The sequence below is a fragment of the Cavenderia fasciculata genome, assembly GCF_000203815.1.
Source record: "Cavenderia fasciculata unplaced genomic scaffold Scf_Dfasci-G-o-80e12.f1-5, whole genome shotgun sequence".
Classification (NCBI taxonomy): Eukaryota; Evosea; class Eumycetozoa; order Acytosteliales; family Cavenderiaceae; genus Cavenderia; species Cavenderia fasciculata.
In genome coordinates, this window is record NW_004457735.1 from 126,911 (window position 1) to 147,015 (window position 20,105).

At 35.5% G+C, this 20,105-nt stretch overlaps 8 protein-coding genes across 8 annotated transcripts; 4 read left to right on the forward strand and 4 right to left on the reverse strand.

The window, feature by feature from the left end:
- Positions 1–394: 394 nt before the first annotated feature.
- DFA_04870 (uncharacterized protein) lies at positions 395–3,031 on the forward strand (the record flags this gene model as incomplete). Its single annotated transcript, XM_004360534.1, has 3 exons — positions 395–408; positions 476–2,601; positions 2,670–3,031. The coding sequence occupies 3 exons, from the start codon at positions 395–397 to the stop codon at positions 3,029–3,031; spliced, it is 2,502 nt and encodes an 833-aa protein (XP_004360591.1).
- Positions 3,032–3,133: 102 nt separating this feature from the next.
- DFA_04871 (uncharacterized protein) lies at positions 3,134–4,275 on the reverse strand (the record flags this gene model as incomplete). The annotated part of the gene is made up of 4 exons (XM_004360535.1): positions 3,134–3,315; positions 3,395–3,740; positions 3,797–3,969; positions 4,110–4,275. The coding sequence occupies 4 exons, from the start codon at positions 4,273–4,275 to the stop codon at positions 3,134–3,136; spliced, it is 867 nt and encodes a 288-aa protein (XP_004360592.1).
- A 382-nt stretch (positions 4,276–4,657) lies between these two features.
- Positions 4,658–6,221, reverse strand: DFA_04872 (uncharacterized protein; the record flags this gene model as incomplete). Its single annotated transcript, XM_004360536.1, has 4 exons — positions 4,658–4,701; positions 4,754–4,922; positions 4,983–5,989; positions 6,062–6,221. The coding sequence occupies 4 exons, from the start codon at positions 6,219–6,221 to the stop codon at positions 4,658–4,660; spliced, it is 1,380 nt and encodes a 459-aa protein (XP_004360593.1).
- Positions 6,222–6,463: 242 nt separating this feature from the next.
- gpn3 (GPN-loop GTPase 3) lies at positions 6,464–7,525 on the forward strand (the record flags this gene model as incomplete). Its single annotated transcript, XM_004360537.1, has 4 exons — positions 6,464–6,511; positions 6,611–7,125; positions 7,204–7,297; positions 7,352–7,525. The coding sequence occupies 4 exons, from the start codon at positions 6,464–6,466 to the stop codon at positions 7,523–7,525; spliced, it is 831 nt and encodes a 276-aa protein (XP_004360594.1).
- Positions 7,526–7,643: 118 nt separating this feature from the next.
- DFA_04874 (uncharacterized protein) lies at positions 7,644–10,612 on the reverse strand (the record flags this gene model as incomplete). The annotated part of the gene is made up of 2 exons (XM_004360538.1): positions 7,644–9,808; positions 10,600–10,612. The coding sequence occupies 2 exons, from the start codon at positions 10,610–10,612 to the stop codon at positions 7,644–7,646; spliced, it is 2,178 nt and encodes a 725-aa protein (XP_004360595.1).
- A 229-nt stretch (positions 10,613–10,841) lies between these two features.
- lmpB (lysosomal integral membrane protein II) lies at positions 10,842–13,232 on the reverse strand (the record flags this gene model as incomplete). The annotated part of the gene is made up of 2 exons (XM_004360539.1): positions 10,842–12,911; positions 13,002–13,232. 2 exons carry the CDS (start codon positions 13,230–13,232, stop codon positions 10,842–10,844), a joined length of 2,301 nt encoding a protein of 766 aa, XP_004360596.1.
- A 539-nt stretch (positions 13,233–13,771) lies between these two features.
- DFA_04876 (uncharacterized protein) lies at positions 13,772–16,735 on the forward strand (the record flags this gene model as incomplete). The annotated part of the gene is made up of 4 exons (XM_004360540.1): positions 13,772–13,775; positions 13,908–13,958; positions 14,816–14,998; positions 15,831–16,735. 4 exons carry the CDS (start codon positions 13,772–13,774, stop codon positions 16,733–16,735), a joined length of 1,143 nt encoding a protein of 380 aa, XP_004360597.1.
- A 394-nt stretch (positions 16,736–17,129) lies between these two features.
- DFA_04877 (uncharacterized protein) lies at positions 17,130–19,772 on the forward strand (the record flags this gene model as incomplete). Its single annotated transcript, XM_004360541.1, has 2 exons — positions 17,130–18,389; positions 18,474–19,772. The coding sequence occupies 2 exons, from the start codon at positions 17,130–17,132 to the stop codon at positions 19,770–19,772; spliced, it is 2,559 nt and encodes an 852-aa protein (XP_004360598.1).
- Positions 19,773–20,105: the final 333 nt, after the last annotated feature.

Genomic DNA, 20,105 nt, shown 5'->3' on the forward strand with positions numbered 1-20,105 from the left:
GAAGTTTGATTCCCTTGCACCTTCAACCCCGATAATGTTTCAACAATCAACAACTCTAGCCTCGACTTGTGTGTGTGTGTGGGGGGAACCCTTGCACCGTTATCGTACCTATCAACTCGCGCTAGACTCTGATGACGCTTGTATGGTTGAAGGGGGTTCAATCTCTTACACAAGGGTGCACGGGCCCATCGGTGTTATGATAATGAAGATAAATTCTAAATATTTAGATCGTTATCAATCATTGTTCCCCTCTTCATCCCCAAGTTTAAAGGTAAGAAGACAAAAGGAAGGATCATTCATTCATAATTTAATATTTATATTCATATCTTTTTGTTGTAGTTTTAATCATAGTATCGATCAGGTTAGGTTCTAGGGATACCAAACAGTTTTAAAAATGCCTAGAAAAAAGTAAATATTATTTTCTTGTATATATGCTACACTGCAATATTAATTCTCTCTACTATTTTTATATTAGCCACAGTATCGATGGAGGGAAACTGATCCTCAGCAACTTTGAGGAATACATCGAAGAAATTACTTCTCTTCTGGCGCCAATGGGATTGCGAATGGTTTACAGAGCGACGTTCGATCCACTTCACTTTGTTGGCAAGACGATTCAAGATTTAAAACAAAACTGCGAACCATCTTACCATAGTCGTCTCGAAAAGTTGATCAAATTTGATTCAAAAACTGGAATGATTGATGCCGACAACCCAATACTTACTACCATTGGATATGTCGGTTCTACAAAGGACCCATACAAAAGATTTAATGCTCACGCCAGACGTACTAGCCAATGTTACCTCATCAATGCGTGCATCCGAACCTTTCGTTTTTTCACTGTCACAATCATTGACATTGGACCAGATTCAAAAGAAGGCTATGCGTTGGAAAAGTCTTATTTCACAAAACCAAGTCTCAACATTGCCGATATCAATGAAGACGATTTCGTCAAGATCAAGAAGATATTTTCTTTTCACCGTCCTCCTTGCAAACAAGAATATCTTCAATTCAAATTGTTCAACCAGTACATCCGAACCTTTTCAACGAATCATTTCACCGACCATTTCAATTATATGTACTCGTACCTCATGGAATCGTTTTACACTGGTCAATCCGTCGTCTTCAAGCTCCATTTTGGTGCCACTTCCGACATAGTCATCGCTCATCCACAATTGTTCATCGAAGAATATGGGTTGACAGACATTGCAATGGATCCTATCAAATTCAACATCCAGCCTATCTTGGAGACGTGTATCTATTTGAACCAAGTACTGGGAAGGGATTGCCAAAAAGCCAGCTTTATCGGGCCCGATGGATTACCATACGCGATGAGTTGTCCATTAGCTTCCCACGGAATGGAGGAAGACCCAATACTTGCCAGTCTCGACGTATCACTTAGACGTTCCATCACCTCTAACCATTTGGTCTACTTGCGTGGGGTCCATTTAACATATGGTCCATCCAGTGCCATAGAATGCATGTACCACCAACTGAGCTTTGCCCCCCTCTCTAGGGATCAAATTATCACTCTACTGCAATCCATCAGCCAACAACAACAAGTCCACAACTCGGCCATCGAAGGCCTCGAGATGTTACCTATCCAATTCATGGGCACTACCATTTGGATCGACGTCTCAGCATTGGCTATTGACAGAGATTTTGTCCCCATCATGAAAATGGATAAAAACTGTTGCCACAAATTCTTTGTCAAGGAAAAAAAGAATCTCGTCCACAGTGTATATTATACCGATGAAGAACAAATACATCTTTGTGAAAAGAAAGATGATTGCCCATTACATCGTTTTCCAAATACAATGACCAAAGCTCAAATAGCTCACTCTCTTCTCATACACTATTATCATCTTTATCAAATTGACCCCAACAAGGAATCGGTTAAAGATAAAGTCTGGAAAAAGTTTGTTACACCGTACGAGGAGTGTATCAAAGCATTTGGAAAGGAGCATTATTATGGCATCTACATTTTCAAAGATTGTATCAGCAACAAGAAAGGCGAGATCCCTGCAATCACCAAAACAGTCAATGACGATGGATTTTATCTCAACTTGAATACCAACATTCCACTAAAATACCACACAACTTTTAGCGATAAAGTATGGATACAACAACAATCAATGACTTCCACTGAAAGAGCAAATGAATTAATGTTAATTCACATGAAAGTTTTGGTGTCAATCTTGAATCAAATCATTCTCAAGTTTAGGGGTCCAACAATTCCCAAACCAAGTGATTTTGGTGACATCCCACATTTCAAACATTTTGAAAACTTTATCAAGAAGCTCATTTCATTGGCCAAGCTCAGCGAAGAAGATATCATCAAGATATGTACGATGCCAAAAGGTTGGGGTAACATTGTTCACTGTGGTCTTACCAGTGGTAGTGTTCCAAAGGACCATCCAATCATTAATACACAAGTTAACCTTGAACTCGATGGAAATGAACTATCTACTCCATCAAAGGAAAAGTTAAAGGAGTTCCACAATGCATTCCATCGTGTGGAAGCTTGTTTTCCCTCGACCACCACCGTATCATTCACAAGTACTCCATTGCACAAGTTTGCCTTGTCAAATAATGATGAACGTATGATATATATAAAAAAAAAAAAGTATCAATTAGATATATAAATATATTAACATATTTTCCCAAAGTATTACCAAACCTTCATCGTGGTAGGAGTGGTGTCGAAACCACTGATACTTATCAAGAGGTTTGGGATAACCTTGAGAATAGCCTGAATCTATTCTACAGTCATATGGGAGATCCTATGAAAAAGCAATCCATATTCGAGTTGGACAACAATCCCAATCACAACCATAATATGGAACAGGATGACCACTCTTCATCCACTTCTACTACTACTACTACAACTACTACTACGACCAGTACAATTCAATACCAAGATGACTCTGATGATGATGATTTAAATGGTGTTGATTCAAATGAACACTGGATCCAAAGAAAGAAACAAAGATTTGACCAACCTTTCCACAAGGAACAAGAAGAGGATTAAAAAAAACAATTCACAACTTAAAATAAATATATTAATAATAATAAAGTTTTTAGATTATAAATATATTGATATTTTATTAAATAAATAATTATTGTATTAAATTTAATTGATAAAAGAGTTTATGCTTTCAGATTTATAACCATCCTTGGAATAGGTGATTGGGAAGAAACTTTCTTCCATCTCTACAGAATTGTGTAACTTGTATCTACCATAGATGAATCCAACATCCTTTTCTTTGAATTTAGTCTTGTCTGGAATAAAACATAATGCATAGGCCATTCTCTCTGTTAAAAAAAAAATAGATCATTAATTTAACATTAACCATAATTGGAGTATGGTATATTTCCATCAAGGTTTACATACCATTCTTCATACTAGTATTTGAACCTGATCCATGCCAAGTCAAACCATGGTGAATACCACAACCACCTTTGGGGACTACAACTGGGACAACATCTGGTTTTTCAATACCTTCCTTTTGAGCAGCTTCGTTTAGGTTCTTGGTGTAAGATGGTGGAACATGGAAATTCTTGACCATACCAGAATGAGTGTTCCATTTATGACTTCCCTTTACATACTCTAAAGTACCATTCTCTGTAGAAACATCAGTCAATGCCAACCAAATAGTGACAACTGAAACTGGATTGAAAAAAGTTAAATATGGTTCATCTTGATGGAATTTGATTGGACCTCCACCAATTGGTTTCCACTAAAAGATATATGTTAGAAATTGTAAAAATTTAATAGAGATTTAAAATTATTTACAAATAAATCATCTTGAGCAAGACGAGCACCTTCCCAACCCATTAAATCGGCAGCAACCTTTCCCAACTTTTCACTCAATGCAACTCTAGCAAAACTAGGATCACACTTGAATGCATTGGCAAGTTCACGAGTAGTATCATTTCTTGATAAATTTGGTCTCCAATTTAATTCATCTAAAAAAAGAGAGAGAAGAAAAAAAAAACAAAATATTGAAAAAAAGAGTGAAAAAAAAAAAAATATTAATATAACATTATTTCTAAAATAGGGGAATATTATAAAAACCAAATTGATATATTTTTTATATATTTCATACCTGGAAGAATATTTTTTGGATAATCTTCATTGAATAAAGGTTCAACTCTACAAGCAATTGATTCAACTTCATCCTTTGTTAGGATCTCATCGATTAATAGGAAACCATTGTTTTTGAATTCGTCCTTTTGCTTGTCAGAGATGTTGAATTGTTGATCGTTGTTCATTTTATAATATTACTATTTATATTTCTATTTATTCTACTTTTGATAAATTAATATATTTTAAACTAAAAGAAATTTCAATTTTAAAATGAAAGCTAAAAGGAAAAATTAGTATTGGTAAAAACACAAAAATGGAAATTCTAAATATGTAAAATAGAGATAGCAAGGCTGCTACATACGTGGGCATTTATTTACGTGGCCCAATAATCCACTAAACACATGCCCACTCAAATTTAAATATCCCCCAGGGAGTATATTAAATAAAAAAATATATGAAGAGTGGGTTGGGTTAAGCGGGTTTAAATGGGTGGTAAAGTGATTTTATTTCTTTTTTTGGTTAAAAGATTTTGTTTTTTTTTTTGATTGAATAGTTGGGTGGAAATAATTAAAGGTGAGTAAGAGTAAATATTGGTCTATGACTCTCCTTTACTTTTGAAAAATAATGATATTATATAAAATTGGAAAGTTTATTTCTTAATACTTTGTTTTTGTTCTGATTCATCTTTCCATTCAGCTTCTCTTGTGTTGTCGTAAGCGTAATTTTTGACATGTGAGAATAGAGCCTTGTTGGCAACACCTGGAATTTGATTGGTGACAAGACTTCTCTTTTGGAAACTACGTAATCTATCTTTGAGTGGATGGAATGTTGGCTAAAAAAAAAAATTAAATAAATATTAAGATTATAATTATCTTTTTGTTTTGTTATTTACATTTGAAAGTTCAGATAAAGTAGAAGGTAATTCAGAAGGTAATAAAAATGCTTCAGTGATTGTATCGGCGACAGCGTTTGAAACTTTCTTTGTAGACTTTGCAGTTTCATCTCTAGTTTTGGCACGATCTGCTCTTTGTGCTTCTATTTGTTGTTCGTGTTGATCGATCTTTTTGACGATTTTTTCAATGTGATCAATGTCTTGAGCCATCTTGGCCTCCTTTTTTCTTCTAGAGACATCGCTTTGATGCTTGGCACGAGACATACTCTTTTTCTTTTCCTTCTTGGTCTTGATATCGTTGATGGAAAGCATTTGACCGAGTGACATGTTGACACCCTCCTTGGTCTTGATGACTGGCAATTGATCTCTTTCTTGTACCAACTTGATGTCTCTCTCCTTTTCGAGTTGGAGATCAACCTTGAGTTTCTTGACGATCTTTTCTGGCATCTCTTGGATGGTCAATCCTTGCTCGACTTGCTTTACATATCTTTCGGCCTTCTTTTCGATTTGAAGAGCCTTGTAGAGAGTTTGTTGATGCTCTTGTGGGACGGGACGATAAGACATACCGGCCGATGGCAATTCGACAGACTTGGAAGCCTTGACCAATTTGTTGTGAGTTGGACGGGGATGGTAGACGTCCTCTTCATTGGTATGTAGATAGCTGTTTTGGTCGATTTCCTGTTCATCCTCCCACAAGTCTTGTGTCTTTCTCTTGTTCTTTCCGGCCAACTCGTTCATCATGTGCTTTTTTTTGTTTGGTGTTGGTTTGTTCATGTCTTGGAGGTATTCGTTGCTGTATGGTTGCGACTTTTTCTTTTGTAGATTGTTGACGGTTCTTGTGAGTAAAATCTCTTCACTCGAAAGTACATTTGTGGTTACATTCTTATTCTTTGAGATCTCTTCTACATTGTCATTTGATGACAATATTTTCTCTGCTCTTGTCAATTTATTTTTTGCCAATTCTTTCTTTTGTTCTCTTTTATTTAATAGTTTTGGTGTTTCTTTAACTAAATCGATAGATAGAAAAAAGAAATATTAATATCATATTGATAAAAGATTCTCTCCATTTCTTTACTAACCTGTTTTACTAATAGTGAATAATTGTTTATCTGATTTCTCTTCAACTGGTTTACCAAACTTTAATTGATCTATAATCTCTTCATCTCTCTTTTCTGCGTACATCAAAGATACCTCTTTACGAGCTCTTTGATTCTTATTCTTTTTATGTTCGTGACCCATCTTTTTATATCTATATCTATATTTTATATAACTACTATCCCCTCTCTAAAACAACTAATAATAATAATAATAAAAAGAGACACAAAAAACCTTCATCAATTGTCCTCGTTCGGTTTTCTCACCAAACATTTAATTTTCGATTTTTCATTCTTTTTTTTTTTTTAATTATATAATCAGATTTATTATCATTGCAAGCATAGTATATTTCGTTGAACAAACATAAAGATAGATAAGAAAGATAAATGGCAAAACATGCACAACTTGTAATGGGTCCTGCTGGTAGTGGAAAGGTATAAAGAAGAAAGAAAGAAAGAAAGAATGAAAAGTTATCAAGAAATGAATGTTTGCTTATTTACCTACCTACCTACTTATCTACCTACCTACTTAAGTCAACCTATTGTGATGCAATGAGAAAATATTGTGAAGAAATTAAAAGAGTAGTACATGTAGTTAATTTAGATCCAGCAGCAGAGGTATTTGAATACCCAGTGTCGGTAGATATCAAGAATTTGATCACCGTAGACGAAGTAATGGAAGAATTGGAATATGGACCAAACGGAGGATTGGTCTATGCAATGGAATACTTGATCGAGAATATGGATTGGTTTACCGATGAGATTGGAGACTATGACGAAGACTATCTTATTATCGATTGTCCGGGTCAAATTGAATTGTACAGTCATATCCCAGTCATGCGTACACTCGTAGAAACACTCAAACAAAATGGTTACAATGTATGTGCAGTCTTTTTAGTAGACTCTCAATTCATTCTAGATAGTTGTAAATTTATCTCTGGATCTCTCATGTGTCTCTCTGCAATGATTCGTCTAGAAGTACCACATATCAACGTTTTAACCAAAGTTGATATTATCAAAAGATCTCAACAAATTAAAGATATTGAAAGGTAAATCATAAAAGACATATATATTATATTATATTGATTACATGACACTAATCTTTCTTTTTTTGTTTTTTTTAATAGTTTTCTTGAAATGGAAGTACCAGATATTGTAGAAAGATTAGATAGTGAAACACATAATAGATATCATAAATTAAATAGAGCAATTGGAAAACTTGTATGTTATATATATTATATTTTTTGAATGACATTAATATTAATATTTTTTTAGCTTGAAGATTATAGTTTAGTTAGTTTTTTACCTTTGGATATTACTGATCAAGAAAGTTTAAATGTTCTATTACAACATATAGATAATTCTATACAGTACGGTGAAGATGTGGAGCCACAGGACCCCAAAAATGATTTCCCAGATGAAGAAGATGAAGATGATTATGATATCTAAATATTATTAATAATAAAATAAATTAAATTATTTATTTGTGTAAATAAGAAAAAGAAAAAAACTATTACATTCTATGTATGTTTTATAATGTACATTTAATTTATTTAATTTTTTTTTTTTAAATATTTAAAATTGTTTTGATTGAATGATTTTTAGTATCATATCTATTTTCAAAGGTAGTACAATTATCTAAATATTTAAAAGGGTATTGTATTTGACATAGGTATTGAAGTGTAACGTATGCATTTTGTTGTATGATTTCTTTCATAAATTGATCCTGATCTATTTTAAATATTTGTTGAAGATTTAAATGTTGATGATTATCTTTGTTATCTCTATTGATTAACCAATCTAAAATATCCAATTGACCAAATCTAATAGAATCTAATATTAATTGTTTCCAATTTTGTTCAAATGTCAATGGTTTCTTTTCTTGAATATATTTTAAAATATTAATGTGACCGTGTGAGACTAGTTCTTGAAGATGGAATTGAGAATACCATCCCTTTTCGTGAATGTATTGCAAGAGTTGGAATGAGCCAGATATACTTGCACCCTTGGTTAATTCTTCAAAATTGATAAACTTGCTATTGTTAAATGATTCTCCTTCAAGACAAATATCGACAATGTCAATCAAGAATTGAATGCTACCGGTTTTACCAATTTCTTTCCATACCCATTTTGGTTGAGGAGTTGTAAGGTCGGGTGTTTTTAGAGATTTCTTGAATGCTTCCTTGTCACACTTTTCAATAATGGCTTTGACAGCTTGGAGACTACCCTTTGTGACGGCATATTCAATGACAGAGTGTTCTTGAGCCTCGGTGATCAATTCGAAAAAGTGAAGATTGTCTAGAATGGTTCCAACAGACTGGAGGTCATTATTCCAAATGGCTTGTTTGAGTTGTTCCATACCTTCGATTTCTCCGTCGTGGTCAGAGATGAATTGGAGCATTTCCAATGTATACCAATTCGCATCAATGACTCTATCCAAGTGTTCATAGTATTGATAGATGAATACCAACGATTCCATTGTACCAGGTTTGTAGGCACTATCATTGTTTGATAGCTTGGCACGTAGTCTGAGGTCATCTAAAATGTATTTTGCAATGACCAATCCTTCAGTGTCACGTCTTTCAAGTGCCAACCCTACTGCATTGTTGTGGAGGAGTGATGGGTTGCCTTGGATATAGTCAATGGCAGCCCTAACTTGATCCAAAGTACCATATTGACAGAAGAGTTGGAATGGTTTGCTGTTTGTGCTTTGGTCAATGATGAATGGTATAGTATCGACGAGTCCAAGCTTGACAAGATGTGGAATAAAGTATTTCATACGCATGTATGAGCTGTCAACATTGGATCCAGGTTCCAATCTCTTCATAATTTCCATTAAAACCAATTGGTCAAATGATTCTTGGTCAAGGGATTGACACCATTCGCCGCCGGCATTTGTGACAACATTTTGTATTTCAGTCAGGTCAATACCAACTGGATTCTCTTGATTGATTTTGTTTGCGATAAACATAATTATATCAATCTTTTGTTTGGTGGTATGCAACGCACTAGTGTGACCAAAGTAAAGGTACTCGACTGGAAGGAATGGTGAAGGAGCGTATGCAAACGAGTCGATGGTTTCGATACTACCAGTTTGAAGAGACCAATTACGAACAGTTTTGTAATAGGATGGGTGGTCTACATAGTCTTGTACAATCTCTGGGAAATGGTCTCTGATAAAATTGAATATTTGAGCGGTTTGGTGTTGCAATGAAAAATTGATAAAATTGAATACATTGATACCGGGAGTATCCAATCTCAATGCACCTTGGTCTGCTCCGTCTGTTGGCATTAAACATTGAGGATAACGATCGAAAAGGTACTCGAGTACGTGTAAGTGTCCATCACGAGCAGCAACTTCCCAAGCATTTTCGGTAGAGAGTATGATAGGTTCGGTTTGGTCTAGAAGGATCTCGAGTATTTCAATATTCCCATTGGAACAAGCACGACTAATAAGTTGAGGTGACAAAAACCAGTTTTTCATTCGGTCATAGACCAACCGAAAAGTGGCAACATTGGGTGCTTTTTGACAAAATAGTTCTATAGATTTGTTGGACCAAGTAAGGGGTAGACCACGTTCCAATTTTTCACACAACAATGTAAAATAACCATTGTGGATAATATCAAACGTGTCAGTCCATTGGCTATACTGTTTCTTTAGAATGTTTTTATCTACTCCACTGAATCTTTTTTTGAATTGGTTTGGTTCTGGTTGACTTGGAGTTTGACTCTCTATTATATATTTAAATAAATAGTGTGAATTAAATACTTTTTTAATTGTATTGATTTGTTTATTATTATTATTAGACATGTTTTGTTTAAATATTATTATTTAATTATATAACATTAAGTTTTTATGTGATAATTTATTATTATTATTATTATTATTATTGTGTAAATTTAATTATTGTGTGATTTATTAAACAAATGAAATGGCTGGTTGGTTGTGCAAGACAAGGTAGAATAGAATAGAATTGTTTTGATATTTACTTTTTTTTTTTTTTCCTCTGCTCTCTCTCTAGAGAGCGAGTTGTAGTCCGTTTTCGGTTATCAATCTTAGATTGGGATTGGGTAGGCCAATACCAAACCAAAATGATATTCTAAAAATAATTTTCGGACTGACCGTCTTTTTTTTTCGATTCTAACCGCTATATCGTATGACGTACCCCCTCCCAGGTTCGTAAGAGAACAGGAGGAAGAAGAAGAAGAAGAAGAAGAAGATATGTATGAATCTAATGATACCATCTTTCATCGTCCAATAATAAATAAAGGCAGACCGTCACGTGATATTTGTTTGTTTGAAATTGAATCTATAGGTACCCCCTCTTTTACGACCGTTACGAACGATCGATTGTATCACACTACAAATAACGGGGGTAAATAGATAATATTCAACTCGTTTTTTGGTAAGAGTAACATTGAGTTGATGATGGTAGACAGATAGAATCATTATCTATCTCAATCTACAACTACATAAATTTAGTGTTAATGATGTGAGTGTGTGTCGTGTGAAGAAACCATACTACCCTTTTTCATTTTTTGGTTCAACTATTTCTGTTTTTGTTTATACTATGGTAGGCTCTACAAATCTCTCTTATAGCGAAGTCCCCATCGGATTGCCATGAAGACCAAGAATTTAACTGCCATGAAGCTAATTTTAAAAAATCGTTTATTTTATTATACAATATAAAACAATCTATTTTCTGTTTAGATTGATTGACTATTATTGTGCATTTTTGGGTGTTTGTTTATACTATGGCAGGCTCTACAAATCTCTCTTATAGCGAAGTCCCCATCGGATTGCCATGAAGACTCCCGCTACGCCCATTAGACCACCAACGACGGCCATGACGACAACAGGAACAATCTTGAGGATCTTGAGTTGCTTGAGGGCACTCTTGAGATCATCGATGGTATCTTCGGATGGATCACCAGTTTGACCAATCTTCCACGATGGGAGGAAAGTAGTACCCTCAATGTTTGGGTAAAACGCACCGACGTTATCCCATTCGGTAATGTTTGGAATTTGGAAGTTCAATTGCAACTTGAGGTTATAGTAGAGGGCATTACCAGAGGTTGGTTCGAGGTCCAATGGAACGGCAGCGTTTTCATAGGTGGTGTTTTGACCGATGGTTTGGCTGAGAATTTCTTGTGGAACTTCCCACATGTCCCAGAGCGAGACAAAGGTTGGTACACCTCCGTTGAAAGAGGTGATGTTTCCGAGACCATCAATGTCACTATAGAAGGTGGCGTTGGCTGGGAACGAGTCGTTACGGAGGTAGTAACGACGACAGCTGATGCCTTGAACGTCGATATCTTCGACATAGTCGAGGTTGACTGGACGGTAGATGTTTTCTTCAAAGACGATGAGTTCTTCTGGCGAGTGGTCTGGAGCAAATTGACCAGATTCAGTGTAACCTTCGACTGGGATTGGAGAGGCCCATTGGATCTCGGTTTGGTTGTGCCAGCTGATGAGCCAGTTGGTCCATTCGAATCCACTTTGACCAGTGTAGACGGTGGTTGGGAGAGCAGTGGTAAAGTTCTTTTGGATGGCACAGCCGCCTGCGATTGGGGCATTCAAGTAGATGAGCAGTGGGTCATTGAAACCAGAACAGGTCCACAACCATTCACCGACAGTCTTTGTGGCAAACAAACCACTTTCAGTGTACAAGATATTGGTGAGAGTGCTTACGGTTTGACCTTGTAAGCCACCAAAGTAGCCCAACAAGGTTTGGGCTTGATTTTGGTTGATGACATTGTTCCAGACGTTTGGACCCGTTCCACTGGCATAGTTGGCCAATGCAGATACACCAGCAATGGAACCAAAACTACCAGCACCATAATCAGCCATGAGACCGAGGAATTGTGGGATAGTGAGATTGAGAAGAGTGCTGTTAATGATGAGACCCAATTCGACATTTTGGTTAAGGTCTGGGTAGAGCATATTGTATTGATCGATACTGGTACCGTTCAATGGAATGGCGGTCATGAATTGACACATGCCAATCATCTCTGGTTGAGGGGTTGGAGCAAGGAGACCACATTGTTGCATGATGTAACCGGCCGATTGAGAGGCAATGCTGCTTGGAATGGTTGCGTTAAAGTACCAAGAGATGGCGGCCATGGCGGCATTCAAGCTGGATGGTGGGATTTGAGCAGCGGTAAGGAGTACTCCGACAGCGGTTTGGTTACCTCCGATGGCTTGCATGTAGGTTTCGAGAGATGCAAGGTTGGTGAGAGCGTATGGGTTGGCAGAGTTCAAAAGCTTGTCAACTTGAGCTGGAGAGAGTCCTGAACCAGTTGGTGGGAGGGTCATTCCCAAGAATGGCAACATGTTGGCCCAGGCAGCAGCTGGACCGTCGGTTGGGACAGTGGTGCTGTTGGCCCAGGCGTTGTAAAAGTATGCCATTGGGTCGGGTACAGAGGCAGCGGTAAGAGCAGCCAACAATCCTTGAAGCTTTAAACCGTATACAACTCTAGAGTTGTAACCGATGGCCAAGGTGATGAATTGTTGGTTGTTGAAATAGGTGTTGGTCTTGCTCAACAAACGGGCAGTTTCTGGACCACCAGAAGCAACGATAAAATTAACGACATTTCCAGTCATTTGCATCAAACCAACAAAGGTTGGATTGATATTGGTAATCAAAGTGTTTTCATCAGAGACAGAGGTTTCATTTTCAAAAACGTACCATTTACGTTGAGAAAAGGTGGCAGTGTCACCACCATCACCAAAGCTAACATTCAAGTAGTCCCAATAGTAACGGTAGTTGAATGGTCCAACTTGAGTATAAGTTGGGATGGCTGAGGAATTGGTCATAACCTCTTCAAGATTGGTCTAAAAAAAGAAAAGAAAAAGAAAAGAAAAATTGATGGTTAAGAGACTTTGAACAAATAAAGGATAGTTTATAAATCCTATTTAACTTACAAGGTTATAAGCATAATAATATTGAGTATATGTGTTTTCAATTGAGCTTTGACCGGCCCATGAATCATAACGTTCACTAGACTCTGAAGTGACGACGATGTTCTTTTCGAGTGCATTCTTTTTAACATTTAATAAAGCGGGTGGGAGTGCTGCAAGAGCAATGATGAATGCTGCAATACCGATTACAGCCAAGATGATACCTGCTATCATCAATCCTTTTGGATTTGCCATTTTTCTATATTAATAATTATACAAATATCTAAATGTAAAAGTAAAGTATAAATAGATAAATAGATAGATAGATAGATAATAATAGTTTTTGTTAGTTTATTTGTTATTGTTGTTATTGTTGGTTGTAGATTGAAAAAGTATTGAAAAAATAATACTTTATATATAAAAGTCTTTGTAGGAAAGAAAAAGAAAGTGGAGATGATGATGCGAGAGAAAGAGAAAGAGAGAGAGAGAGAGAAGATCAAACACACCTAATAAAGTCAGCCAACTACTATCTTCTTTTGACAGTGGAGAGAGTCAGTTGTTAATGGTTTGTGTGTAAAAGTGGAAATGTCATCAAGATTCTCCAACCGCAGATATTGATTGTAATAGTCATCACAAAATAAGAGGTCGGTTATAAATAAAAAAAAATTATAAATAAATAAACCCTCACCCACACCCTTTGCTCGTCAATTTCGTGCAATGGGGGGTTGGCGCGTGAAATTTAAAAAAAATCGTCAGCTGCTGAACCTATGAACAACAAATAATAAATAAAATATATGTGTACATACATGTATAACAAATAAATAAATAATAATTGGAGGACAATGAGTGGATGTCAATGAAGATTATATAGATAGATGATAGATTTTGGATATTCCTTTTCTATTCTATTTTTTTTTTTTTTTTTTTTAGCCGATGATACAAAAAGAAAGAGACACAACAAAAAGGTTAATGGGCGACACGGTAAATCTTTTGGGGGATAAGAGATCACAAATAAAACCCGAAGCCCAACGATAAGAATTCATTCAATTGTGTGTTTGAAATAGATATTTTGTTGTTTTGTGTATTAGAGCCACCTTTAGGGGCGACGGGATTTGTCGGACATAGATGGAGATGATGTTGATGTGAGAGAGCCTTCCTTACCTTTTGATATAAAAAATTACTTGAAAAAATAAATATATTTTACAATTGAATTAGAGAAAGTAGGAAAGTAGTGAAACAAAACTCTTGAGAGAATTAGTTAGCTCACAGAGACACACAAAAAGATTAAAATAATAAATAAATATATACAAAGAAAGAGAAAGAAGATATTTTGTGACTAGAGGAGGAGAAGGGAGAAGCCACAGTTTTGTTGAATTTTTGTGTGTTTGCATCAACAAACCATTTAATTTAAAAAAAAAAGAAGAAATTTAAAAATATCTACAGGGTTTCCGGTGAGTTTTTTCACCCACATACCATCAAAACAGGGCAGGGCGTTTTCAACAAAAAAGAAAAAAAAAAGTTTTCAAAACTTGGGATTGACCCGTCAAATTCAATTGCACCGACTTTTTAGCGCGACGGAAACAAAGGCAGTTGAGGCAAAGGAGCCTATTTTTTTTGAAAACCTTCTATTTCTCTTTGAAATTTATAAATAAAGTTTTGGTTTTCACACCCGTGTCACAATGAAAAAAGATATTTACAACTGCAAACATGGCTTGCATGCACTGCAGGATGGGATAAGAGGGGAGATTTTAACAGCTCCTGTTGTGCTGTTTGACCTATGTTTATTAGGTCTATTCCTCACTCTCTGATTTGACGGTTGATAAACTATCGATTTAAAGATGTGTGCACAGAATTAAAAGAGGAATCTCGATACGGTCTTGACTGGTCACTCGCTGGGAAGATGGGCAGCGCATTTCCCAGATTGGATAAAACCTATGGACTAATTAAACCTCTCATCCCCGCTTACCTACTCGGTCTCATTGGAGCAACTTATTTATCTTCTTTAGACGAGGGGAATTGTTGTTGGAAGGTAGGTCTGAAACTATAATCCTCCTCCTCCTCCTCCTCTCTATCCACAACTTGTAACTCTATTTTTAAAAAAGGAGGGAGTTGGACAACAAGGGAAGAATACTTACCAGTTTTCAATTATTAATATAATACAATCCTTTATCTGAATGACCTAAAGGTTGTTTGTTTACTTGATTCGGATCTTGTCTTACCATCAGATTAGATTTTTTTGGGAATATTAAGGGGCTTTAAAAAAGTTGAGGTTTCAGTTTAAGCCTCCTCCCAGTACTCGCACACATTAATTTGAAACTATGATTCTTTCATTAATGTAAAGTGAGACATCTTATTTCAAATTGAAGTCATTCACTTCAATAACATACTACATACATACATGACCCTTTTAATCAATATTGAAATGATACATCTACAGAGGTGTGAGGCCTGATCGATCATCTCTTTGATAGAAACGTTACGTTGTATCTTGGTCTTGGATCAAACAGAGGAGCAACGTTACCTTGATGATCATGGGGGAGAGCCTCCAAGAATCGGTCAGTCATGAAAATTGACCGACTGACAGGATGTTTTGACAGCAACTCTGTGTGACAGCTCTCTATAAAATGGGTGCTCCTTTCAACAACAACAACTACTGCTACTACAAACAACTTACTAAAACAACAACAACAACAACTCTTTTAATTATAATTATCTCTTTTAAATATTTTATTAAAAAAAAAAAAAAGTAATGTGAACACTTTAAAAAAAATATCTATGTCGGTGAAGATCCCTTCCCCTCACTCGAAACTTCTTTTTTATTTTTATTTTATTTATTTTCTTCATCTGCTATAGTGTTATTTGACCTGTACTTTACTGATAATGAAGATGTATCTAGCGCTTGGGAGAGTAGTAGTAGTAGTCATGAGTCTAGAGGAGAGAAAGAACCCTCCCCATCCTTTGAGTGGTCTCTAAGTAATAATAATCATCGTGTTGTGCTTGACCAACCAGAGGACATTGATATTAGAGCCTTTTCCCTTTCACCTCCACCTCCACAGTACCCTGTACCTGCTGATATTAGACACCCCTCTTTCCTCTCCCCTACACCTCCACAGTACCCTGTACCTGCTGATTATCTCAAGGTCGCCGCCGCCGCTGCCCCTCCTATACTGCTACTCCAAGAAGAAGAAGAGCCACTAGAACTAGAGGAGCCACAAAGACAAGAACAACAACCTCAACAAGTAGTACCTCTGGAGCAAGAAAAGGTGACCAAAAGAAAAAGAGATGACCAACCATCCTCAGAACTCTCAGTAATACCAACAACGTCCTCATCCTCTTCTTCTTCATCTGCAATCATTGTATCAAATAATAATAATAATAATAACGACAATAACAACAATAATAATGATATTGTTGTTGAAAAGAAAAAGAAGAGAAAGATACGCATTCATACTAAAAGTAAGATGACAACGACCACTACTACAACCACTACAACCACTACAACCATTACCAACACAACAACCATCTTGAATGGTGGTGGTGAAAGTGGGGAAGAGAGTAGTGGTGGTGGTGGTAGTGATGATAGCAACAATAGATCAAGATCAAGATCAAGATCACCACAAAGATCATTGTTACTCGACAGAATCAACAATGATATTCAACGAGAACACGAGTTGCTTCATAAAAGAGATCATTTAAACAACATTAAGAAATCTACTACTTCTCCTGTTGCTGCACCTGCTGTTCCTGCTGACTTGTAATAATAGTACTACTTTATCCTCGCAATGACAACGAATGAATTGCGAATCACTAATGACATCTTTCAAACGACATTCCATCCTCTCTCGCTTCCCTCAAAAGGAAATTAAATTAAATAAATATTAATATTCAATTTTTTTGTCACCATCAACTTTCGAATGTTTGAGAGAATAGATAGATAAATTATAGGTATAGAACATTCTTTCTTTTTTGTCTCATACGACAACATTTTAGACATAATTAATCAATCAATCAATCATCAATCAATCACAACCATATTTATTTAGATATCCTTTTTAGTATAAGGAGGAGAGGAGAAGAGGAGAGCAGTGATTAATATATATATATATATATATATATAGTATTAAATAATCAATTACCACCAAATTAGTAATAATGTCTAGTAGTAGGACAATAAATCAATCTCGAGATAGAAGTTCGAGTATAAGTCAACAACACCAACAATTACAACAACAACAACAACAACAACAACAATCTGAAAAGATAGATTTAAAGATTGTAGATGAATTAAGAGAGGAATATGAAAGAAAGATATCTGCTATTGTTTATTGTTTGCAAGAAAAGAGTGAAGAGAATATAGATCTTCATGCACGTATTAAAAAGCAAAAGGATGAACTTGAAAAGAAAGAGAATGAACATCAAAAGGTGATCGATGGTATGCATGAAATCGTGTCACACAAGGATGAAGAGATTGGTCGCGAACGAAAGAAGTCGGCCGAACTCGAACGACGTACTCATTCCATGAGTGAGTTGTTTAACGAAATGGCAGAAGACAATTTAAAGTTGAAATCCATTCTTGAAGAGACACGCAACCGTATGATTCAAACTCAAAAAGAGGTCAACAAAGAGGTTGCAGCAGCTGTCAAACGAGGTCAAACTCAGTATCAACAACAAATACAACAACTTCAACAACAAGTACAACAACTCCAACAGCAACAAGGTGGTGCTGGTAACAAGTTGTTGACAGGATTAACTAAATTGGTCAATGTTGCCACTCCAAACAATTCTCCCAAGAAACCAAGTATCCTTCAACAACAAGCCAGCAATGGTAACGGAAATGGAAATAATAATAGCAACACATTACTTGCCACTCCACCAACAACAAATGGTGTCAATTCACCACATGGAGGTGATAGTAATGGTGGTAGTAGTAGTAGTAGTGGTGATCTCTCTCCAAGTCTTACATCTCAGTCGAGTGACAAGAATCTATTGTCTCATATCTTGACACCTGAACAAATCATGGTTTCTGCGTTGGAAGAGATTTGCAAGACTGAAGATTTGATTGGTCTCGATCATCTTTTGTTGACCGACGAAAGATGGGCTGCCAGATTCAAAGACAGCAAGGATATTCGTGCCATCTCCAAATCATTGCTCAACAAGATTATCGACAAGGTCGAGATGGACAAGAACCGTTCGTTAGAGGTAACTGAACGTCTACGTGCTTCATTGTTGAATCTCGAGGCTCGCAACGACGATCTAACACGTGACACTGAAATTAGTACAAACAAACTCAAAGATACCGAGGAAACTTGTTTCAAGGAGAAACAACGTGGTGATGCATTTAGAGATAGTGCCGTTGAATATGAAAAAAAGATAAAAGATATTGAAACTAGAATGTGGGATAATTTAAATAAGGTAAATAGATATATAATTATTATTTTAGAAAAATTATTTGATTTGATTTACTGATTTCCATTCATTTAAATATATTATATATAGGAGGGTAAAAGAAGACAAGATGCAGAATACAATGCAAAGAGATTAAAGAAAAAGGTTGAGGAATTAGAGTTTTTATTAGAGGAATTAAAGGAAGATGATTCTGATGATTCATCAACCATTTCAGATGTTAGTGATGATGATGACGACGACAATGGAGAAAAAAATCAAAAGGATCAAAATGATAATTCAGATGATTCAGATGATGATGATAATGAACAAGATAATGACGAATCAAAACAACATCAAGAAAATCAAGAAAATGAACAAAATATTAAACAACAACAACAAGAAAATGCAGAAAAACCACAAGAACAACAACAAATCAAACATGATAGTGACAGTGATTCTGATAAAGAAGAAGAAGAAGAAGAAGAAGAAGAAAAGGAAGAAGAGGAGGAGGAAAAAATAGTAAAAGAAGAGGAAAAAAAGGTAGATGATACTTTACCAAAAATAGAACCATCTTTGACATCATCACCGTTTATAGAAGATAATAATATAACTAGTACACATGAATATGAAACAAACAAGGATCATGGTAAAGAAGAAGAAACAAAAGTTTCTTTAAATAGCGACCAAGTCATCAATACAGAACCAAAACCAACAGTTATAGAGAATATGGCTGAAAGAAAGAATAGTTTTCATAAAGAAGTCGATCCATTAACTCCATCATCATCGTCATCGGTTGAAAACGAATCACCAATGTCATTTTCACCACCCCACAATAATAATAATAATAATAATAGTATAAATCAACAACCTCCCCAAAATGTATTACCACAACCTTCTTCTTCTTCTTCTACTACTACCACAATCGACACGACTCCAATAGAACCAACTCTGGAACCAACTCCAATAGAGCCAACTCCAATAGAACCAACTCCTTTGGAACCAACCCAACCAATTTCGCCACCAAGTCCATCTTCACCAGTAGTTTCATCATCTCCTACTTCTACTACTACCACTTTAAATAATAATTCATCAAAGACAGCTACAAGATCAACGTCATCGAGTAGATTGAGTATATCAGGTTTGAATAGTTTACTAAAAAAAGTAGGTGGATCAAAAGACCAAAAGGAAGATGATGAAAAAATCGATGCTACCACATCCCATTCGTCTTCATCGGCCAGTGAGGACAAGAATAGTAAAGAACGTAAACTAAAGGAAAAAGAAAAGGAAAAAGAGTTAAAGGAAAAAGAAAAAAGAGAAAAGGAGGAACGAAAAAAGAGGGAAAAGGAGGAACAAAAGGAAAGAGAAAAAAGAGAAAAGGAAGATAAAAAGAGAGATAAATCTAAAATCTAAAGAAAAAAAAAAAAGAAAAGAAAAGACTACTTGTTTGGAAGAATTCTAGATACCTAGAACTTTTTTTTTTTTTAATGTAATTTATTTAATAATAATAATAGTAATAATTAATTTAAATGATATGGATAATAAAATTCACATTAATTATTTAATCCCATATATATATATGACTACGATTCCGATCATTTAACATTAAACAAAGTACGATTGCCCAGTGAATGTAAAAATATCCAAATATTTTTTTGGAAAATCAGGTGATACTTGGGTAGGAATGTTTCGTGATCTTTGGTTGCTAAGCTTTGATGACAATGCAAACTCTTTTCATAAATAGCA